Genomic DNA, 21,953 nt, shown 5'->3' with positions numbered 1-21,953 from the left:
TCAGTTTCCTCATTTGAAGAGTGTATGCAGTGGGGGATGCTGAGATTCTCTCTGAGGGAGACTAGTGTTAATGTTCTATGAACTTAAGATCCCACTCTGGGCTTCATTTAACTCATCTGAGAGAAGGAATACCTGCCTTCACTTCGCTTTCAAGATAAGTAAATCTTCCTGTGCTTTTTGTGAGAACAGCCATGCTGGACAAGAAGAGTCAGTTCTCTGTGACTGCACTGATCTTTTATTGCCCTTATACACTGAGAAAACATGGCAGGTCAGAAGGGCCTGTCCCCAGCCATCATTTCCTAAGCCCAGGGATCTGCGAGCTTCCAGCGGGCGCTCTGACAGTTTAGTCTGTGTGGAGTCATGCCCCCTCTCCCAATGCCTGCTCATAACTACGCTGCCCCACTGGTGCTCTGCTAGCCCAACTCCAAAACACACACTTGCACACGTATGTCCAACAGGAAGGTGGCTTGTCCAGCTTCCTTCCAGGCTCTTGGCACGTGGGCTGGCATCCGGCTGCACCTGAACACAGGTTCCCTTGTGAGTGAGCTGGACTGAAACCTTGCTAAGCGCCACCTGCACCCCCATTTCCTGGTGGCTGCCCCTTTGGTGGTGCTTTGATTTGGGCCCTGGTGTCAGGGTGATCGAGTACATACCTGGCCATCCCCAGGAAGCCAGTCTGGTCACTGAGGCACTGCAGGAGAGAAGGAGGTGTGTTGCTGCACGTCCCCCCAGCCTGCAGGACGGCTCGAGGGAGCAGCTCTGGCAGCGAAGTCCAGAAGCCAGTACCATCCGGACGTGTCATTGCTCTTTCAGCCAAAGCAGCTGCTTGGGCCAGGACAGCAGAGCAAAAGCCCAGGGACCCAGCTGGTGTCCAGCCCTCCCCACCATCCCAGGCCCTGGCCCAGTGGGCTCCTCACCTCGCACCTCCAGGCGGCACTCACACTGTGCCTCGCCTTGTAAGTTGGTGGCCCTGCAGACATAGACGCCCCCGTCGAAGGGGCATGGCTTTCTAATCTCCAGGGTCAACACTCCCTGCTTGCTGAACATGCGGAAGCGGGCATCTTTACCCAGGTCCAGGCCATTCTTGAACCAGGAAATCTTGGGCTGTAAGTCAGGTAATGGGAGTAGGGGAGACCTCTCAGGTTGAGAAGGGACTAGGCAGGGACCCAGGGAGAGCAGGCATTTGTGTTTCTACTCCGCGGCTCCCACTGGAGTCCCAAACTATGCCCAAGGCTGAGAACGAACAGGGAGCCAGTGAAGAGTGCTGAGGCCCTGTTCAGGGAGGGCCCTGACACCCAAGGTGGAGAGACAGCAGGGGGACAGGCTGGGAAGAGAGCTGCTCAAGGTGGAGGCCTACAAGCCTGGCCTCCTGGGTCTCCCTGGGCCAGGGCCCAAAGTTGCCCACCTTGGGGGTACCCCGGACGGCGCAGCAGAGGGTAGCATTGTAGCCAGCGATGACCGAGCGGTTCACCAGGGGGCGGGTGAAGCGTGGGGCCTCAGAGAAGTCCAGGGCCTTGTAGGTGGGCCGCTCATATGTGATGCCTGTTGGTGACAGGGCTTGGTACCAAGAAGGCCACACCAAGCCAGGCTCACCTCCCTGCTCCCACTGCCTCCCTGCCCCAGCACGCCCTAGGGGGTGGGAGTGAGGGTACAGCACCTGGTCTGGGGATAAAGACAGGTTCCTTGGTGGTGGTGGCTCTGTCACTGGGTCCCACTGTGTTATGGCTGAAGACCCGGAAGTAGTAGCCATTGCCGATGACGAGCTCTGACACCACACAGTGTGTGCGGCGGTAATGCTCCAAGACAGTGAACCACTCCTGGGTGTGAAGGAAGGGAGGGGGTCTCCGGGGCAGGCCCTACTTCCTGCCAGGGGGCTTTCTTGGGTACCCTTGGTGTCTGTACCCCCACTGTGGAGGGAACTGGATTAGAAATGAGAGGTGGGCCCATTCCAAGGGTCAAGGAGGGGCAGCAGGGGCCTAGGTCTGCCTGGACCTAGGGAGGGTGTATGGAGCCCAGGCCCCAGGCTCACCATGGTCTTCTTGTCGGCTTTCTGAACTGTGTAGCCCCAGAGCTCTGTGTTGCCGTCATCTTGGGGTGGCTTCCACTCCAGAGCCACATTGAAACCCCACGCCTCAATGACCTGAATATCCTGGGGAGGACTTGGCTTGTCTGTAGGAGACAGACCCAGTTGGAACACCACACCTCCTGACACCGCCTGAGTACGAGCAAGGGACACCAGGCTCCAGAGCCCCCCTTGCCTCTGCCAGCCAGGAGCTGGCCTGTCATCTTCTGGGGCTCTGGGCATCCCAGAGGAGGGGCCCCAGCCTGGAAAATGTGAAGCTCGAGGTTGGGTCCCCAGGTTGGTTCCCCGTTTGGGCCCTGTCAGCCCAGCTCAGGAACTGGAAGTGCACAGGCTCAGAGGGAGGCCCCGGTGCCACGTACCAACGACCTGCAGGACCAGCGTGGCCTTATCCTCCACGTTCTCGATGCGTAGTGTCACCTCGTAGGTGCCGGAGTGGGTGCGGCGCGCAGCCCGGATAAACAGGATGGTATCTGTGAGGCTATTGCGGATGGTCACCTCCTCTCCTGCCAGTGGCTGCCCCTCTTTGGTCCAGGTCACCTGAGGCCGGGGCTTGCCCTGCGGGGAAGGATAGCTCACCCATGAGCCTGGCTCTCCTCGCCAGCCACTACTCCAGCCTCGCACACCTGGTGAGGCCTCAGCCCTGAGACATTTCTGCTGGTGGGACAGCACACTGGGGGACAGGGGAAGGGAGCCAGCCCTACCTGGAAAGGAATAAGGAGGTTCACAGGCTCCCCGACCTTCCTCTGGATGGTCTGGCGAAGGTGTCTGGGCAGCTGGAGCCGTGGCCGCTCTGTGGGTACAAGTGGGTGGCTCGGCGAGGGCCCCCCACAGCCTCGGGCCTGATGAGTACCATAGCTCCCTCCTCTGGAGGCAGGGCCCGGAGAGCCGCAGCTCAGAAACAGGCAGCTGCTGGACCTCCTGTTCTTCAGCTCCCCAACCCCAGCCCCACATGGTCCCAAAGCTCCTGCTTCTACCCGAGCCTCACCACACTGCTACAACAGGCAGGGGTTCAAGAGGGTGAGGAACTTGTTTGAGGTCACACAGCCAGTCACAGGCCAAGACGCAAATCTAGGCTTTTGGACTCTGCCCCCCTGCTGTTTCTACACCAGTCTGCTGCCTCTTTCCACTCTGTGAACCAATCCTTACACAACTGATCCTTTGTTGGCAACAGGATGATGGGAAGTGGATCCTAAATGGGCCAATCTGACCCCAAGTGACCTCACTGCTCAGTGTTGAGCACATGGACAATATCTTCCTATTGGAGCTGAGAGACTTACAGAACAGAGCTCAGAGGTGATGGTTCAATGACCTACGTCTTCCCTCAGCCAGAACTGGGGGCTGACACAGAAAACCCTAGAGAGAGGCCGTTGCTGCACATCCGCCCTGGGCCTGCGGCCTGAGTAAAGGCACCACCCCCTGCTGTCCCTGCCCAGCGCTTATCTCTTCCCTCTAGTAGGGTCTCCCTGACTGTCCCCACCTTCACTGGACCCCAAGGGCCAGGGTGCCAGTGGCAGGTCTCATCCTTGCACGAGGGGCACTTACGAAATATCTCCTGCACCGTCACAGGCTCCTTGATAGTGACAGGAGCTCCAGGCCCCGCCACGTTGTGCGCCCGCACGCGGAAGAGCAGCCGGGCCCCAGTGGGCAAGTCTTTCACCAGCACTGATGTGCGCTCCATTAGCCCCTGCAGGGCAGCCACCCACTCCGAGCCTGGGGGTGGGCGTGGGGAGGGGGAGGGGATGATGAGGCAAGCCCACGGGCAGTGTCAGCACGGATACCCCATTCTGCTGCCCACCTCCCTGGTGACTGACCAGGGCCTCCACCGCAGATCGGGGCCCAGCCAGGTGACAGGGGCTTGACCTGGGGCACAGTTCAGAGAAGCGTGCTGGGAGACAGCGGGCCCAGGGCTGGGCAAGGGCACTCACAGCCCTCCCGGCAGTACTCCACGCTGTAGCCGTCCAGGCCTCCAGCTCCGGCGCGCTCCGGGGGCCTCCACTTGAGGGAGACGGTGGTGTCGGAGACATCCTCCACCGCTAGGTGGGTGGGCTCGCTGGGGGGGCCTGGGCAGAGAGGAGGCCAGAAAGGGGTCTCAGCACGCTGGCACCAGCCAAGGAAGCTGAAGGACCACAACTCAGGGAAATCCTCCCCTTTCGACTCACTTTTAAGCACTTTGAGAAATATTTCAGCTCTGTTAAAAAGATGCCTCTAAATAGGCTTAAAAACAGACAGCAATAACAATTACAGAAAAGAGATCTAAAAAGGAAAAGCTCTTCAAAAGAACCCCAACATGCTTAGAAGGAGCTACTTCTGTCAGTGTTTAAGAAGTGCTATAAATGTAACTTAAGGAAAAACTAGCCTAACACAGGGAAATTTCTCAGTGTTGTATGATTATGTGAGTTGATTAAGAACTGAGAAAACCAGAACTTAGTACCTAAAGAGAGAGGCCTGGCCCCCTCTCCCCACAGGCACTCCCTGCCATCTCCCCAAATTGTGTCCCTCCCTGTGTCTGCCCCACCAGACAGCTACCCTCCCAGACTCACACATCCTGTAGGGACAGGTGTCGAGAGCCTGCCACACCCTCAGTGTCTGTTCTACCCTCTCAACCCCCATTATACAGACGAGGAAACAGGCTTCAGGGGGAGATGCTGCTCCAGACACCCTTCCTGGGACGAAGGAGCTGGCTCTGTAAACCCCATCTCCGATTCCCGGTCCAGGGCCCTTTCCATAGACAGACGCCCCTCAGACCCTAAGGCACCCCACTGCCCTCACCCTGTTTCCTGGTTAATAAACCCCAGGTGAACAGAGTAGGGGACGGGGAACAATTAACATTTATTGGGCACCTGCTGTATGCCAGATGCTCTGCCTGCATTATCTCATTTCATCCTAACAGTTCTGTGAAGTAGATACTATCATTATGCCCATTTTATAGATGTGGAAAGTGAGGCCAGAGAGGTGAGTCTCAGCTCCGCCCCCTGCCAGCTGGTGACATGGAGCAAATCATCTCACTTCTCAGAGGCTCACTTTCCTCTCCTGTGAAGTGAAGCCCATGAAAGGTGACCACCCACAGGGCAGCCACTATTTCTGGCTCGGGTTGGTGTGGGCCAGGACCTGGCAGGCTCACCGATGGGCATGAAGGGCAGGGAGGCAGGGCTGGGCCTGGACATGCCCACGGCGTTGACGGCGTAGACACGCATCTCATACACCACGCCCTCGATCATGCGCCGCGCCTCGTGGCTCAGCTCCCTTAGCAGGTCAAAGTTCAGCCGCATCCACCGGTAGCTCTTCTTCTTCTTGCGCTCCAGGATGTAGCCTGGCGAGGGGAGGCGGGAGCTCTGGTCTGGGGCGCAGGCCCCCGTGCACTCCCTGCCCTGAGCTCTGTCCCCTGTGCTCTCAGCTCACCCAGGACTGGCTGCCCGCCATCGTAGGCAGGGGGCTCCCACTGCACCGTGCAGTAGTCTTCACCCACGTTGCTGATCCTGGGGGCGGCGGGGGCATCAGGCACATCTGAGGGGAGCAGATCACATCAGCCCTGCCCGGCTGGGGCAAACGGCTCATCCCCTCACCACCCCGACCAATGGCTACAGGCTGCCCCCACTGCCTCCAGAGCCTAGAGCTATCTTTCTAGAATACAGTACTGATCATATCTCCTGCCGGCAATCAAACCCTTACGGCTCCCCACTGTCCATATTCACCCACCTCCTAGTCCCAACCCTCTCTGTGGACCTGAGAGTGTGCCTCCACCAATGTTTGTTGAGTGACCGAGTGAATGGATGGGTCCTCCCTGGTTGCCCCTCTGTTTTCCGTGCCTGACCCCCGCCTCACCGATGACCTTGACGGTGAGGTTGACCTGGTCCTCGCCCACGGGATTCTTCACTGTGACGACGTAGACGCCCTCGTCTTCCTTCTCTGCCCCCTCCACAGTGAAGACGCTGCGGTCCTTGGTGGTCTCTACCCGGACCCGGCCTTCGGTCTCACACAGCAGCTGGCAGGGGAGGAGGAGTTGGGGGAAGTACCCAAGTCAGACCCCAGCAGCCTCTGCAGCCTCTGCCATAGCCAGCAGCCCCGAGACAGGAGGCACAGGGCAGTGGCACAGGGGCCACTGGGGAGACGGAGCCTGAGTGTAAACTGTACCCACGTGAGCATCTAGTTCAAAGCTCTTTCCTCAACACCTGACCTGAGCAAGACACCAGGTCACAGGCTCTAGGTTTGTCATGGAACTTTAGGCAATCACCTGTCCTCTCTGTGCCTCAGTTTCCCCCTCTGGGAAATAACAACCTCACAGAGCTATTGTGAGCCTGAAAGACCCAAGCTGGGTAGAGGAACCAGCAGTGCACAGAGGAGGAAAAGCTGACCTGACCTGTGCCCCTGCAGCTACTCATACTGAAAAGTGCCAGAGAACCCACTCCCTAGCCAGGAGGAAGCACAAAGTCAAGGTTGGCTCAGGAAGACAGAAGCTAGGGAGCCCACCAGTCAAGAGGGCTTCCTGGCGATGTTGAGGGTATGATCCTGTGTCTGTCTAGGGCACAAGGGTCCCATGGAGATCCTGTCTGGGGCAGGAGCACAACTGGCCAGATGTGGCACATTCACAGAGACCTCGCCCGAGGGTGGATATCACATGGGCAGAAAATGACAGAGGGCAAACCAGCCACCTTTAGCCTCACTCACCTTCCTGTCAAATATCCACTCATCACTGGCATCTGCATCCCCTGAGACATCAGGGGCTGGCCCTGCTGGGACCTTACTCCCCTGGGAACAGAGCAGGAAGGACGAAGGGGAAAGAGAGTCTGGCTCAGCCTGGAGGGAATCCCTCCCAAGTCCCCTCCCACCCCCGTCTCTCCCTTGCCCACCTCCCCCTTGGCTGCTCACCTTGCCCACCTTTCTGCCAGCTGAGCCTCTGTGCTCCTAGTCAGCGGCCAGCTGTGGGGCATGGGGTGGGGTGGAGCAGGTCCCAGCACACACTGGCCCCATGCACCCATTTTACAGATGGGGAAGTGGAGGAGGGATCCACAGTACCTTTGTGATGGTCTTCTGCCAAATTACAGTGGGAGCAGGGTCCCCAGAGATAGGGACGTCCAGGCGTAGCTTGTTCCCAGCCACCACTACAATGGTATCCAGCGTGCGGCCCGGGCAGTCCAGGTGGATCTTGGGAGGTTCTGGCAGGGAGATGGCATAGGTCAGAGAAAGAGAAAGTCGCCCAAGGCCTACAAAAGAGAGGGTAACTGGAAGGAGCACTTGCCCCTGGTTGTTTTTTGTTTTTTAATCTATTTTATTGAGGTATAATTTGCACACAATAAAATGCTGGGATTTGAGCACACAATTTGATGAGTTTTGACAAATGTATACACCTGTATAACCACTGCCCAACAAGATCTAGAACATTTCCATCTCCCTAGGAAGTTCCCAGAGAGGTTTATGACACCAGGTCACCTAGTGCGGCATTTCTCAGACTTGTGTTTGGGGGAACACCAATGTCTTAGGACAGGAAAAGTTTCCATGGCCAAACACAGTAGGAAACCCTGGGTTAAACAAAATTAAGCATGCTTCTTTACCACAGGATTTTTCAGACCTTTTGACCTGCTACTGCACCTTCTGATTCAGCAAGATGTGGAACAAGTGCTCAGTGTTTCCCAAACTTACTTCACCATGGAACCCTTTTTAAAATGGAGTCTCCCACACAAAAACTACTAGAGCTTGTAAATGAATTCAGCAAGGTAGCGGATACAAGCTTAACACACAAAAATCTGTTGCACTTCTTTACGCTAACAATGATGTATCAGAAAGGGAAAGTAAAAAAAAATCCCTTCTAAAATCGCATTAAAAAATACTTAAGAATAAACCTGACCAAAGAGGTAAAAGACTCGTATGCTGAGAACTATAAAGCATTGATAAAGGAAATTAAAGATGATTCAAAGAACTGGAAAAATATCCCATGCTCTTGGATTGGAAGAATATTGTTAAAAGGACCATACTACCCAAAGCAATCTACACATTTAATGTGATCCCTATCAAATTACTCATGACATTTTTCATAGAATAGAACAAATAGTCCTAAAATTTACATGGAACCATAAAAGACCCAGAATTGCCAAAGCAGTCCTGAGGAGAAAGAACAAAGCTGGAGATATAACTCTCCCAAACTTCAGACAATGCTACAAAGCAGCCTGGTAGTGTCACAAAAACAGACATATGGATCAGTGGGACAGAATCAAGAGCCCAGAAATAAACCTACAGACTTACAGTCAATCAATCTTCGACAAAGGAGGCAAGAATATACAATGGAGAAAAGATAGTCTCTTCAGCAAGTGGTGTTGGGAAAGCTGGACAGCCACATGCAAATCAGTGAAGTTAGAACACCCCCTCACACCATACACAAAACTGAACTCAAGATGGCTTAAAGACTTAAACATAACACATGATACCATAAAACTAGAAAAGGATATAGCAAAACATTCATTGACATAAATCGTAGCAATGTTTTCCCAGGTCAGTCTCCCAAGGCAGTAGAAATAAAAACAAAAATAAACAAATGGGACCTAATCAAACTTATAAGCTTTTGCACAGCAAAGGGAACCATAAACAAAATGAAGACACAACCTACAGAATGGGAGAAAATATTTGCAAATAATGCATCCAACAAGGGATTCATTTCCAAAATATACAAGCTCATACAAGTCAATAACAAAGAAACAAACAATGCAATCAAAAAATGGACGGAAGACCTAAACAGACATTTCTCCAAAGAAGACATACAGATGGCCAACAGGCAAATGAAAAGATTTCCAACATCGCTAATTATTAGAGAAATGTAAATCAAAGCTACAATGAGGTACCACCTCACACCGGTGAAAACGGCCATCATTAAAAAGTCTACACACAAACGCTGGAGAGGTTATGGAGAAAAGAGAACACTCCTACACTGTTGGTGAGAATGTAAATGGGTGCAGCCACTATGGAAAACATTATGGAGGTTCCTTAAAAAACTAAAAATAGAGTCACCAAGGGGGGAGGGTACAGCTCAAGTGGTAGGGTGCATGCTTAGCATACACAAGGTCCTGGGTTCAATCCCCAGTGCCTTCCCTAAAAATAAATAAGTAAACCTAATTACCTCCTCCCCCCACCAAAAAAAAAAATAGAGTCACCATATGATCCAGCAATCCTACTCCTGGGCATATACCTGCAGAAAACTCTCATTCAAAAAGACACCTGCAGCCCAATATTCATAGCAGTCTATTTACAATAGCCAAGACATGAAAGCAACCTAAATGTCCATCAATAGATAAACTGATAAAGAAAACATTTTATATATATATATACACACACACATACACACACACACACACACACACACAATGGAATACTTCTCAGCCATAAGAATGAAATAATGCCATTTTCAACAACATGGATGGGCCTAGACATTATCAAACCAAGTGAAGTAAGTCAGAAGGAGAAAGACAAATATCATATGATATCACTTACATGTGGAATCTAAAACTATGAGACAAATGAACTTATTTATGAAACAGAAACAGACTCACTGACGTAAAAAACAAGTTTATGGTTACCAAAGGGGAAAGGGGATGGGGGAAGAATAAATTAGAAGTTTGGGATTAGCAGATACAAATTATTACACATAAAATAGACAACAAGGTCCTACTGTATAGCACAGAGAACTATACTCAATATCCTGTAATAAACCATAATAGAAAATATGCAAAAAAAGAACAGAATATACAAAAGAATATGTATATATATGTGTACAACTGAATCACTATGATATACCCTAGAAACCAGCACAACATTGTAAATCAACTATACTTCAATTAAAGAAAAAAAATGGAGTTTCACATTAAGTGAACACTGTTTGGAAAGCCCTGACCTAAAGCACGCCTCAGCCTGGACTACTCTCCTGAAGTTAAGATCCTAAAATGCCTGATGACAGTTTAATCTAAAAGGAGGAGAGGTACTTCTAAAAGCAGAAGCAATTTAACAATAAAATCTCCTATCTGTGACAACATTGGAAAGCTCCCACACACCATCTCAGCTCATCTTTCCTGCCATCCCACAGGAGAGGCACTTCAGGATCCCCATTTTAGAGATGAGGAAACTGAGGCTCAGAGAGGGTGTATGTGGCCCATGGTTGTGAGTGGCAGAGCAGGGGCTAGGAACCCCTCCCAGTTCCTTGCTCCCCTCCATCTGTGAGTGGAAGGGAGACCCGGGCGGGGCATGGGAGGCAGTATACAGGGGCCCAAGACTCACCCTGCCTAGGCACGAAGTCAATCTTGACCTCTGCAAGAGAAGGAAGAGCAAGTGGCACCAGGGTGATGGCAGGGCCCAGCAACAGGGGCCCTCACCGCCCCCGGCACCGCTCACCCATGAAGTGGAGCTTGGCAGACAGGTTACAGGCGAAGCCTTCAGGCACAAAGCTGTAGTCCGCCTCGTCCGCAGGCGTGACGTCGTCAATGGTCAGCTTGTGGACCCTGCAGGGCAGCGGCGGCTCAAGAGACCCTGCCGGGCCCCACACTCCAGCCTCACCGGACTCCCAGCCAGGGCTCCAAGGGGTCCTCAACCTTCCCCTGCTCAGTGGTGTTCTAAAGTGCTTGCTTTCTGTTTTTGAATTTTTCAACTCCCTTGCATTTTTCTGAGGTAGGCAGTGTAGAGGTATCCCCTTGGCTGGGCCCTTAGAGACTAGGCAGGGGCCGGTCTCATTAATCTCTGTGACCTTGGGCCCAGCACGGGCCAGCCCAGATGCTCTGGGCATGAGTAAGAGAGTGGGGGAGAGAGACAGGGCTCCTGGCCAGAGCTGTACCCCGGGGCCTCTTGCCCTGCCCTGGTCACGAGTTGGGGGAGGGGGTTGGGGGGCTCCCAGACTGTCTGCCTGTCTCACTGCTTCATCTCTGTCTCTGTCTCCCTCCTCCTCTGTCTCTGATGGACTCTCCTCTATATGCTTCTGCCTCTCCGTCTCTCTCTGTCTCTGTCTCCCTGTGTATCTCTGTTTCTTTCTATTTGTCTCTCTCATGATTCTGTGTGTGTATCTTTCTGTCCATCTGTTTCTCTGTCTCTCTCTCTCTCAGTCTCTGTCTTTGACTCATTTCAGCCTCAGTCCTGTCTCTGTCTCAGTGTCTGTCTCTTTCTGTCCATCTCTGTCCATCTGTCTTTGTCTTTTTCTTGCTCTCCCTCTGCCTCTCTGTCTGTCTCTCCCTCTTTTTCTGTGTCTGTCGCTACCTCTGTTTTTGTCTATCTCTGTCTCTCCCTCTACCCCTGTCTCTGTGTCTGTTTCTCTCTCCCTCTGTCTCTGTCTCTCCCTCTGTCTGTGTCTCTATCTCAGTCTCTGTCTTTCTCCCTCTCTCTCTGTCTTTCCCTGTCTATCTCTGTCTCTCCCTCTGCCTCTGTGTCTGTCTCTCCCTCTGTCTCCCTGTGTCTCTATCTCAGTCTCTGTCTCTCTCCCTCTCTCTCCCTCTCTCTGTGCATCTGTCTCTGTCTCTGTCTCTGTCTCTGGCGTGCTCTGCACACTCACCGTCCAATGTGGGACACCTTTATGCGGCTGTCAGGCACCAGCTCCTTCCCGTTCTTCAGCCACACACCCCGCACGTTCTCATCTGACACCTCACACTTGAACACTGCCTGGTCCTTCGAGCCCACCGTCAAGTCTGCGATGCTCTGGTACACCTCCAGCTTTTTCTCTGGTGGGGGCAAGGCAGAGCCAGTGAGCTGGGGAGGGCATGTGTGGGCGTGGATGTGAATCCCTGCAGAGATTCTGCAGGCATGTGAAAACACAGGAGCGCCTGCATGAGTGTGGTGTGTGTGCCTGTGATGGTGCTGTGTACACAAAGAATCTCAAGTGTTCAGGGGGGTGGGTAATATCAACCAGGACCATCTGACCCCCCAATCCCCTCTAGGGGGTCACTTCAGCATCCCCATTTTACAGATGAGAAAGGTAAGACTTTGGGTGTCAAAGTGACTTGTCCAAGGCCACATGGGCCCCAATCCCAGGTTTGCCTGATTCCTGTACATGGCCGGGGGGCTGGGGCTGAGAGGGCCTCCCTAGGCCTCACCCTGCACAATGAGCTCAGCCAGCGCCTGGCCCCCACTGGTGCGCAGTGCGTAGTGCCCAGCGTCCTCCAGCATTGCCTCGTTAATGATCAAGTGGTGTCTCTGGCCATCCTTCTTGAACCGGTATTTGAAGGTCTCCTCTCGGGTCAGCTCCACCCCATCCTTCAGCCTGGCCGGAAGATGGGCAGCAGGTGCCAGGGCCTCCCTGGGGATGTCCCCAGGCCCTCGGCCCTGCCCCGTCCCAAGCCCCGTTCCTCTGGCACTCACCATTTGACCTGGGCCCCCTCCTCGGACACTTCACACTCAAACTCCACCCGCTGTCCCACCATCACCAGCTGGTCCTCCAGGGGCCGAGTGATCAGCACAGGGGGCTCTGTCAAGGCAGAGAGAGTGTGATGGATGGGCCACTCTGTGGCCCCTGCCTCTCCTCCCAGGGTCTCAGGATCCAGGGCCCACCTTTGACGAAGAGCTCAGTGCTGCACTTCTCACCACCCACCACACACTGATAGGCCGCGTCGTCCGCCAGGGAGCACTGGCTGATGGTCAGCGTACGCTTGGCACCAATGGACTCGAAAATGTACCTGGATGGGGCCAAGGGGGAATGGCGGGAGAGCCATGGATGCCTGGGTGCCCCTTCAAACCCCTGTCAGGACCCCCATTCCCCCACCCCAAGCTTTCCATGAGCCTTACTTGCTTTGGATCAGAAGGTGCCATTGGAGAATCCCCGATGGGAGGAAGTGAGACCAAGAGAAAATGAGCAGGGAACAGAGCCGGGAAGAACCAGAAAGATGGGAAATTAGACCCAGAGAGAAAAAGAGAAATAGCAGGAGACAGAGATAGGGAGCAAGGGCCAGACAGAGACCATGGGTGGAGGCAGGGAGAGCAGGACTGGGGGGCAGCCCTTTCCCTGGGGGCTCCCTCCACATCCTGGCCGCACCTGCCACTCATTTGGATCTCCTGTCCATTCTTAAGCCACTTGACCTCGGCGTCGGGGTCAGCCAATTCCACGGTCAGCCGGATCTTGTGGCCCTTGCTCACTTGGTAGGCCGGCTGCAGCTTCTTCTGAAAGGCTAAGTGACCCCCCCTTAGCCCCCGGCTCCCCAGCCTGCCCCGGGAAGGAGGGCGCCGTCCTGCCTCCTGCCCCCCCGACCCGGCCCCCGTCTCTCTCTGTGCCTCCACTGTGACTCTGTCTCTTTATATCTGTCACCTCCTAGTCTTCTTGTCTCCCTTGGAGTCCTCTCCACCTGCTTAGCTCAGGGATAGGGTTCGGAGCTTCCAGACAGAGCTTAGCAGGAACATGGGTGATGGGACAAATGGGCCTTCTCCTCTCGGCTCTGTTTTAATACCACCCCCAGTTTTACACCCTCCTCCAAGGCACCCCTGCTGTCTCAGCTCAGTTTCCAGGAGCTCCGTGTCTACCCACTGATGGGGAAGGGCTACCCTGAGCCCTCTCCTCCCACCTGCCTGGGGGCGAGGGTGGTAACCTGCTCCCACCTGTTCTGTTTACCTGTGAGGAAGAGTAACTAGGCTCCTCTCTTCCCAGGTAGGGGTTTCTGGGCCAAACTGGCTCTTTCCCCTTTTTTGGGTGTGAGGAGGATGAAGCTGGCTTCTTTTCTTTCCAAGAGAGGGTAGGGGAGGAAGGGGCCGCCTGGCTTTGGCTCGGGAGGGAGGGTTGGCCTGGGCTCTGTCCCTTCCTGGGGCGTCTCTGGGCTAACTCTGCCCTTCTCTTTTTCTGTGTGCCAGCCTGGGCACTCTTGCTTTTTGCCACACAAAACAAGGTTCACCTGGGCTCTCCTTCCCTGGGTGTCTCTGGGCCAAGCTGGAGTCCACTGTTTTTCTGTGTGCGCGTGCGCGCGCGCGCGTGTGTGCGTGCACCTGCGTGCGTGCACCTGCGTGCGTGTGCGCAGGCAGTAAGCTCCCCTGCCCCGCCCTGGGGGAGGAGGCTCACCTGTGCTCTTCTTCTCATCCCGCTTGATGCCCTTGAGCCTCTTGAGCATGCCTCGCAGGTCCGTGACGCCGTACTGGAAGGCGATGCGCTCGTACTCCGAAGGGGGCGCCCTCCGCAGGATCTCCCACACGTCTTCCTCCGCCGGTGCCTCCAGCTTCGAGTCCCTGTGTCCCGCAGTCCACCCCGAGAGGCCTCAGGGGAAGCCAGGACAAGACTACAGCCCCTCCCCAGCAGGAGCTGCCCCTGCCCCTCTGCCCCTCCCCTTCTGATGGGGCAGCTTGAGCGGCCATGAGTCCGGAGCCAATTTTGGAGGTCAAGGGGGTTAGGGCTCAGGATGGGGGGCTGGGACTGGGGAGGTGGTCCTGGCCGAAGTAGGGATGAGAGGTGCAGGGCTTCATCAGTCACTCACCTCAGGGTCCGTAAGCTGCTGCTCCAGGTGGGGCAGAAAAGCAGTGGACACATTAGAGGTGCAACAGAGAAGAACAAACCTGACTCCATATTGTAGCTTTAGCTCTAACCCTTGTGTTCTGTTACCTGTGCTTAGTCATACTGGCTCTGCACCTTTGTAAAAGAATGTTGTTGTAGCCTGAAATATATATAATTCACTCTCAAGGCTCTGCCTCCCAGGCTTGACTTTTAAAGGTATATAAAGCTTTTCATTTGTATACAGACAAAAAGTTGCAGAACAGAAAATAACAATTGTCTTGTTGGAGGTTTATAGGAACATTGTGACCAGACCAGGATTCCAGCGCAAAGAAGTTCGCAAGGACCAGCCACACCTCCTCGCCTTTTAGCATAAAAGAAGCCTGGATTCTAACTTGGGTAACATGGTTCTTTGGAACACTAGTCCACCATCTTCTCAGTCTGCTGGCTTTCCAAATAAAGTTGCTATGTCTTGCCCCAACACTTCGTATCTCAGTTTATTGGCCTGTCACGCAATGAGCAGTATAAACTTGGACTCGGTAACAAAGACACTGACCATCCCCCATGGACACTCCATTTACGGGGCACATGTGACCTTATATATTACTCCCGAGCTCTGGCTGGTGGGTATCAGGGAAACCCAAGGCTCACAGACTCTCCTGGGTCAGTGAGGATCCTCACCCAGGTTGGTCCGATTCTCAGCCCTGTCACCTATCAATCATCTGCCCTGGCAGGGATGGCTACAGGGTCCTGCCAGTGCCCTGCTACCCCAAAGCACCTGACTGTGGTGCTCATTCTCCGGGCCACAGAAGCAGCAGTGACCATAATGCAGGGTCCAGGAGAGGAAGGGACAGGACGCAGAGAACACAAGTCAGTTGCACTGGGCTGGGTGGGCAATTCTTTTTTTTTTTTTTTTTTTTTAATGTGGGTGGGCAATTCTTGAGGGTTTGGGGCCCTCTCCCAGCTCTGGGTCCCCAGAGCCTATTGAGGTGAGCAATCACAGACTCAAGTATAGGGTGGTCAGGGGGACACTGTGAGAATGTTAGTTCACAGGATGTAACCTCTGTGGAATCCTCTGATTCTTCCCAACACCTGGATTGTCCCATATGGCAGACAAGGAAATCAGCTCAGAGAGGTACAGTGACCTCCTCGGGCCACACAGATGGAAAACCACAGTGCCAGGATTTGAAACAAGACCTTGCCACCTGCTCCAGGAACTGCTTCCCGGGGACTCACCTCTTCCTCAGGAGTGAGCTGAAGTCCAGAGTCCCAGCATCTTCGTGACTGTCACTGTGGAGAGGGACCCCCAGTGAGCCCACAGGAGAGCTGACTAGAAGGGGCTTGGGAGCTGGGGGTGGGGGGAGGGAAAGTGGCCCTGGGGGAGATGGAGTGAGAAGAAGTGACACCAGCTGGATGGGTGCTCCCCGCCCATCTCAGACCCCCCAGGATCTGTGTACAGGTGGGTAGGAGCTGAAAAAGGGTACCTGATCCGCCGACCACCTCCAGCCAGGCTCCTGTGGGGGTTAGACTCATTCCTCACCTGCCCAAGGTAGTTTGCTCTCTTCCATGCCCATCCACTTCAGCCTGGCCCCCAGCCTTAGTCCCCCACATCACACCCCAGCCCCGACCCTCATATTATGCCCCAGCTCTGAACCCTCAATATCACCCCCAGTCCTGGTCCTCCCACATCACCCCTGGTCCTGACCCCCCCTTATTAAACCCCAGCCCTGGCCCCTCACATCACTCCGGCCCTGAGCCCAGTACCAGCCTCCCCCAGGCCCTGAGGAGAGACAGCTGCTCTACTCACGTGCGGCGGAAAGCTGATCGGAGGTCCAGGTCTCCGGGGCCAATGACCTCTGGGTTCAAAGAAGGGGATGAGGAAGGGGAGGGGGTTTCAGAAGGGGCCACCTCAGAAGCCCTGCCCTAGGGTCTCCTGGTGTCACAGATTGCCCATCCATGACCCCTTGACAGCATCTGCCCCAGGATTAGGATCCTACCTTCTGAGCCTTTCCCCGTCAGTGTCGAGGTACCAGGGACGTGGGGCAATTTCTGGTCCCCGATCCCTTCAAGAAGGTTCATCTCCCTCCCATCTCTGAACTCACCCTTCACCTGTTCACCTGTGGCAGGAGCCCAGACACCAAGGTGACTAAGACCCAACACGAGATCTGGGCTGAAGCCCCACCCCAACCATGGAAGCCTCTGTGGATTTCTTTCACACTCCTGTGTGAGGCATGTGGTCAGCAATTGTATGGCCAGGGCTCAGCATCCTCCTTAGTGTTGGGAAATGGAGGCAGGTGCAAGGACAGGACCCATGGGGAGCCCAAGACCAGAACAGATGCCAGAGGCCCCCTCACCATGGACAGTGAGATTGAAGTTGCAACTGTCAAATTTGTCCTTGGTGGATACCTCACAGCGGTAGCCACCAGCAAATGTGGCCTGGGCATCTATGATGTGCAGCTCAAACAGATAGACCTGTGGAAGTAAGGTTTCAGGGGAGATCGGGGACCAGAAAACAAGGCCCTTCACCCCTAAAGAAGACTGTGGGTGGCCAAGGGCTGCCAACCTTCTTACCCCTACAGCTTAAGTTAATCCATACAGTTTTGTATAATTAGAGAAAGGGGCCCCTTCTTAAGACACCTTGACTGCCATCTGCTGGCACAGGGTGGTGAGAAAATATAGATCTGTGGTGATTACAAGGCAAATGGCATTCACTCAAAATAAGGCACTTTTGTTTGGTGCACAGCCCACACAACTGAACGGCCTTGGCCTGTCCAGAAGCCCCTTTGGCTGGGCCAGAACTGTAGAAGAGTGGGAGGAGCAGAGATGGGGAGTCAGGGCACAGGTTCTAGTCCTGGCTCTGAGTGACCTCAGACCAGCAACAACCTCTCAAGCTTTGGTTTCCTCATCTGTATGATGAAGAATTCTTCTGGTTGATCACTGAGGACCCCTTGAGCTCAAATACCCATGTATCCAGGGGCTTTACCTCCTCACTGGCTGGTGCCCTCCAAGCCTTATCATGCTCCCTTGAGGTTATCATGCCCTCCATGCCCCCCTTTTCCCACAGGTCCCCATCACCCTCCTCTGAGCCTCCCCATGCTCCCATGTGCCTCTGGTCCCTCAGCCAGCACCCCAGGCTCCCCATGACCCTTCTGTGCACCTCCTCTGTGCCGCAAGTCTCATGGTGCCCCCCTGCCTCCCTGTGCCCCCCATGCCTCCCAGGGGCTCCTCTATGAGTCCTCTTGACCCCGTGCCCTGCAGGCCCTACCTTGCTGGCCCGATCATAGCTGTCACGCAGCTGCAGATGTTGCCCCACTTTGCTGCTCAGGTCTACCCACTTGCCCTTGAACCACTTGACCACAGGAGGTTTCAGGAGACTGGCCCCAGCCACACGGGCTGAGAAGGTGATGCTGCCGCCTGCAGGAGAGGGGTGACAGGCCGGGCTTGGGAGATGCCCCACAGCCTCCCTCCCCAACTCACCTCACCTCAAGCGCAGTGGCCCCACTCACCCACGGTCACCTCGCCATCCTGTGGACGCATCACAAAGAGGCCAATGGGGTCCTCAGGGGCACCAGGGCCATCGGGGGTGGCTGAGCTTGACTCTGTGAACAGAGGCCTTTGAGATCTGCCCTGGGACACCCCCACCCACTGGTCCCAGACTCCCTGCCCTGCCCCTCTCACCTTCAGGACTTGGGGAGCCTCCTTCCACGTCAGTGGCTGAGGCCAGCGCTTCTCCAGGGGTTCCAGGAGCCTCAGCAGGGGCGGAAGCAGGGCCTGGCACAGGCTCTGCCTTCTCTGGAGGGCATTGGGTCGGGGGTCATGGAGCAGCTTCTAACCAGAGACCCTTCATCTTGTCCCTGGTCCTTCCCATCTTTGCAGGGTGGCCAAAGGTTCATCCAGCCTGCATCTCACCTCACCCTCACTGGCCGCCAGTGCCCACATCGTGGTGGATCGCCCTGAACACCTCTCCTCTCCTTCTCCCAGCTCTGGTCTCAGTCCAGCCTCTCCCCACCAAGGCTGGGCTGGGGCTCCCTCCTTGCCCACAAGCTCGTGGGGCTTCCCTACCAGCACACACAGCCCACCAAGTTCCCATCGGTGTGTGGGTGTCCAGTGGAAGGGAACGTTATGTCTTATTCATCTCTGAACTTCCCCCACCTCCACAATGGCTGAAACAGGCCAGGGAGCCACATAGGGACACGTAGACAGGTCTTGCTACAGAAAACAAGAAAAGGCCATTGCTGGCTGGCTGAGGGCACCACCAAAGTAAAGGCAAGAAAGTGGGAAAACACCTCCTGTACCGTGGGCAATGGAGAGGTGGCGGGGCTACCCCTGACCCCAGAAGCTCAAACTTCAGGGAAGGCTGCCGAGGCTCCTACCTGCTTCTAAGACCTTGAGGTCAAACTTGACCTTGGAGGAGCCAGCGATGACTGCGTAGGACCCCTGGTCGGCAGGGCCCACATCCCGCACCGTCAGCGTGTGCCGCGTGCCCTCGGCTGCCAGGCCATACTTGTTGCTGGCGCTGATGTCACTGCCTGCTCGCTGCCAGCGCACCTTCAAACCTGCCCGCTCTGTCTCAGCCTCAAACACGGCAGGGCTGCCTGCGGCCACCTCCACTGACCGTGGCTTCTTGCTGAAAGCTGAGACTGAAGGACCAATGGATGCTGCAGGGGCCCCTGGCTTGCCCGTGCACCCTCTTATTAAATACAGTGATAAGTGCTTTAATGTATAACTTCATTTCATACTCTGACTCAGTGAGGTAGGTGTAGTTATTATTCCCATTTCTCAGATGAGGCCTCTGAGGCTCAGAGAAGTTAAGTGACTCACTCAAGGTCACATAGCCAGTAGGCAGGAGAGCCAAGCCTGTGGTTCTAACCTCAAGAATTTTTAGTGTGTCCCTGGATACCCTACCCTCCCTGCCTGTGGAAGCCCAGCCCCTACTCCCCCCCTCCGCCATCGACTGGGGCCCTTGGCAAGGGACTGGAACTCTGCCTAACTTGGCTGTGGCTAAATTTGTCCTCTAAGAGCCTCAGGCTGAGAATCAGCAATTGAGATAAAGCTGGCCTGGGAGGGGGCTGGGGCTGGGGGCTGATCCTTGCCCTGCATAGTCTTGGTAAGGGCATCGGCCATAACCAGGACTCTGCACTGTGACTTTCTCTGCCCTTGGCTGAGATTCAAGGGCCTCTTGACCATCCTCCCCCAGAGGAGAGGGGCTGCATTATCTCAGTGTGGGGGCCATGCCTGCTGTGGGGACCACAAGAGTGCAGCCCGTAAGACAGAGCATCCCACAGCTGGGAGGAACCAACCCAGCCCCTCCTTGTGTAGATGGGGAACCTGAGCGCCAAAGAGAGGAGACACTTGTCCAAGAGCATTCGGTGAGCCCAGCTCAAGTCTAGAGTCATCCTGGTGTCCCTCCCAAAGGGCAAGCCCAGGCCTAACCTTGCTGCAAGAGGTGGGGACGGAAGCAGAGAAGGGGTCCCCGTGCATCCTGAGAGTAGAGCGATGGCCCTGGGGGCTTCCTGCTGCCTTGACTCTCTCCCACTCTGTGCCCCTGACCCTGGCATGCTCTCACTCTCATCAGAAGGATGGGAAGGAGAAACAGAATCAAAAAAGGACCCAGGAGGACAGTGTCCCCTGTCCTGGGGCTCAGAGGCCTCGTCCTCAACAACCCACTCAGGAACTCGCTCCTAGGCCAGCCTTCCAGTTGCAGATGCCCCCAGCCCTCCCTGCCCCCCACTCAGCCCAAACCCCAGGCCTGGAGCTACCTGGCTTCTTCCCCGGCTCAGGCATCTTGGGAGAGGTCACACCAGGAACCAAGCAGGCACGGGCCACCCAAACAGGATCTGAGTAGGGACTTGTCCCCGCACTATATAACGGGCCACCCCCTCCCCGGCCCTCCTTATCTGCACCCTGCCCAGCCACCTGCTAAATATAGACAAATTCCAGAGATTGAGGTCTCTCCAGAAGAATGTGGGGCCCCCTCATTCCTGGCTGGCTCCTGTCCCCTCCCCAGCCAGCCCAACGTGATAGCTTCTGACCCCCAACCCTCCATGAACCTCAGGGGTACCCCAAGGCCTATATGTATGTCTTTCTGATGCAAATTGTGCAGTGGGAGTATGCTGGGGGGGGGGGTCCCCCCCTAGGCCTGAGGCTGATGAGTCAAACACATCCTTGCCAGGCAGTGGTTACTCACACAGACCTGGGGCTGGGCTGCCCTGAGTCCTGGCACCACCGCTCCCTCAACCTCAGTGTCTTAATCTCATCTGTCAAGTGGGTGCAGCACCCCCCACACAGGGTTGTTCCACGTACAAAGAGCGTTTACAGATAAGACCACTAGAGCAGGGTTGGCCATATAGAAAATGCTGAAGAAACGTTTGCTCAAGTTGTCACAGCTCCAGGGCCCCGGGCTGGCCTCATGCGGTGGAACCCTGGGTGGGCTTCATCCAGGGCCGGGGAGGACGGAGCAATCCTGGGGGCTGATATCACCCAAGGGGAGGGGCTAGGTGAGCCTGCAGGCGAGCACATGGAGATAAATCTCTATACCCCAAAGCGGGAGATACAGGCAGAGGCAGTGCTTGCTCAAGTCACAAGGACTCATGCAACAATTACTGCCAGAATGTTCTGAATGCCCTCATGCTCCCCTCACTGTTCCTCTGTGACTTTCTGCCCTCTGTGACTGCTCCCACACTCCCCTCCTGGGTCACATCGGGAACACTGGGTGCTACATAGAAAGCAGCAAATTGCAGGTGACCCACTACAAGCAAGACCCAATATACGGGAAGGTCACTCATCCTTCACCGTCAGGAGAGAGGAATTCTGTACACAAGCCTTGTTCACGTGGTCAAAACTTACCATCCCTTTTAACACCGAAATCCATTTCTTTTCTGCCATTTTAACTGCTTTTAAACTGCACTTCAAGCTCCTGGGCCTTCATTAAAGGGGACTGAGCAACACTTTCCTTTTCTCAGGGCCCTGAGACCTGTGTAGAGGGAGGTCATGGTTGGGCCTCCCCAGACCAAACTCTCGGGGCGAGGAGGTGTGTGGGAGGTCTGCCCCAGAATCTGGCTTCTCTGCCGCCTGAGGCTGCTGAGGAAAGTTTCCTCACTCCCAGGCCGGCAGCCGCCCCTTCTCATGCTGTTGGAAGCAGGAAACTTACAGACTTTCCTGCTCTTCTTTTTCTGTCTCTTCCCTGTATGGGCCAGAAGTCAGAGCGACCAGACACCGGGCTGCACGGGCGGGGTTCACCTGTGTCAGGGTCCAGCCAACATGGATTCAGTGAGGATGCTTTGCGGCTTCACTCCTGCTCCTGACTGAGCCGCACGATACCCACTTCCAGACGCATGAAGCCTCCCACCACACGCTGACGTGGCAGCCCACGTTGGGTGGGATCCGGCCCACCCCTTACTTGCTGTGTGATCTTGGACAAATCAGTTGACCTCTGTGAGGCTCAGTTTC

The 21,953-nt window shown here is 55.1% G+C and overlaps 1 protein-coding gene across 1 annotated transcript; it reads right to left on the bottom strand.

Annotated features, from left to right (window-relative positions):
• Positions 1-208: 208 nt before the first annotated feature.
• Positions 209-20,406, bottom strand: MYBPC3 (myosin binding protein C3). Its single transcript, XM_010964554.3, has 34 exons — positions 20,264-20,406; positions 18,878-19,144; positions 18,183-18,296; positions 18,011-18,103; positions 17,770-17,918; positions 16,859-16,976; positions 16,312-16,360; positions 15,989-16,018; positions 15,741-15,794; positions 14,491-14,508; positions 14,082-14,245; positions 13,071-13,203; positions 12,824-12,826; positions 12,590-12,714; positions 12,401-12,506; positions 12,136-12,302; positions 11,598-11,763; positions 10,454-10,560; positions 10,340-10,369; positions 7,097-7,236; positions 6,749-6,829; positions 5,906-6,065; positions 5,483-5,587; positions 5,205-5,393; positions 4,009-4,143; positions 3,626-3,793; positions 2,785-2,873; positions 2,443-2,638; positions 2,030-2,169; positions 1,658-1,817; positions 1,406-1,542; positions 918-1,104; positions 654-691; positions 209-519 (listed from the first exon to the last, which is right to left on the bottom strand). Exons 1-33 carry the CDS (start codon positions 20,286-20,288, stop codon positions 681-683), a joined length of 3,816 nt encoding a protein of 1,271 aa, XP_010962856.2. The 5' UTR covers positions 20,289-20,406; the 3' UTR covers positions 209-519; positions 654-680.
• Between the last annotated feature and the right edge of the window lie 1,547 nt (positions 20,407-21,953).

The sequence above is a fragment of the Camelus bactrianus genome, chromosome 10 (genome assembly GCF_048773025.1).
Source record: "Camelus bactrianus isolate YW-2024 breed Bactrian camel chromosome 10, ASM4877302v1, whole genome shotgun sequence".
In the NCBI taxonomy this organism is placed as follows: Eukaryota; Metazoa; Chordata; class Mammalia; order Artiodactyla; family Camelidae; genus Camelus; species Camelus bactrianus.
Note: the sequence above shows the minus strand (reverse complement) of the source record. Positions and strands in the feature narration are given on the sequence as shown.

What these genes read in the sequence shown, in the direction of transcription:
- MYBPC3 (XM_010964554.3), bottom strand. Translation starts at nt 20,288, where the DNA reads ATGCCTGAGCCGGGGAAGAAGCCAG. An exon ending in TGCCAAGCTCCACTTCATGG is followed by an intron (nt 10,370 to 10,453) that starts GTGAGCGGTGCC and finishes CTTCTCTTGCAG; the next exon opens with AGGTCAAGATTGACTTCGTG. An exon ending in GACGGTGCAGGAGATATTTC is followed by an intron (nt 2,874 to 3,625) that starts GTAAGTGCCCCT and finishes TTGTACCCACAG; the next exon opens with AGCGGCCACGGCTCCAGCTG.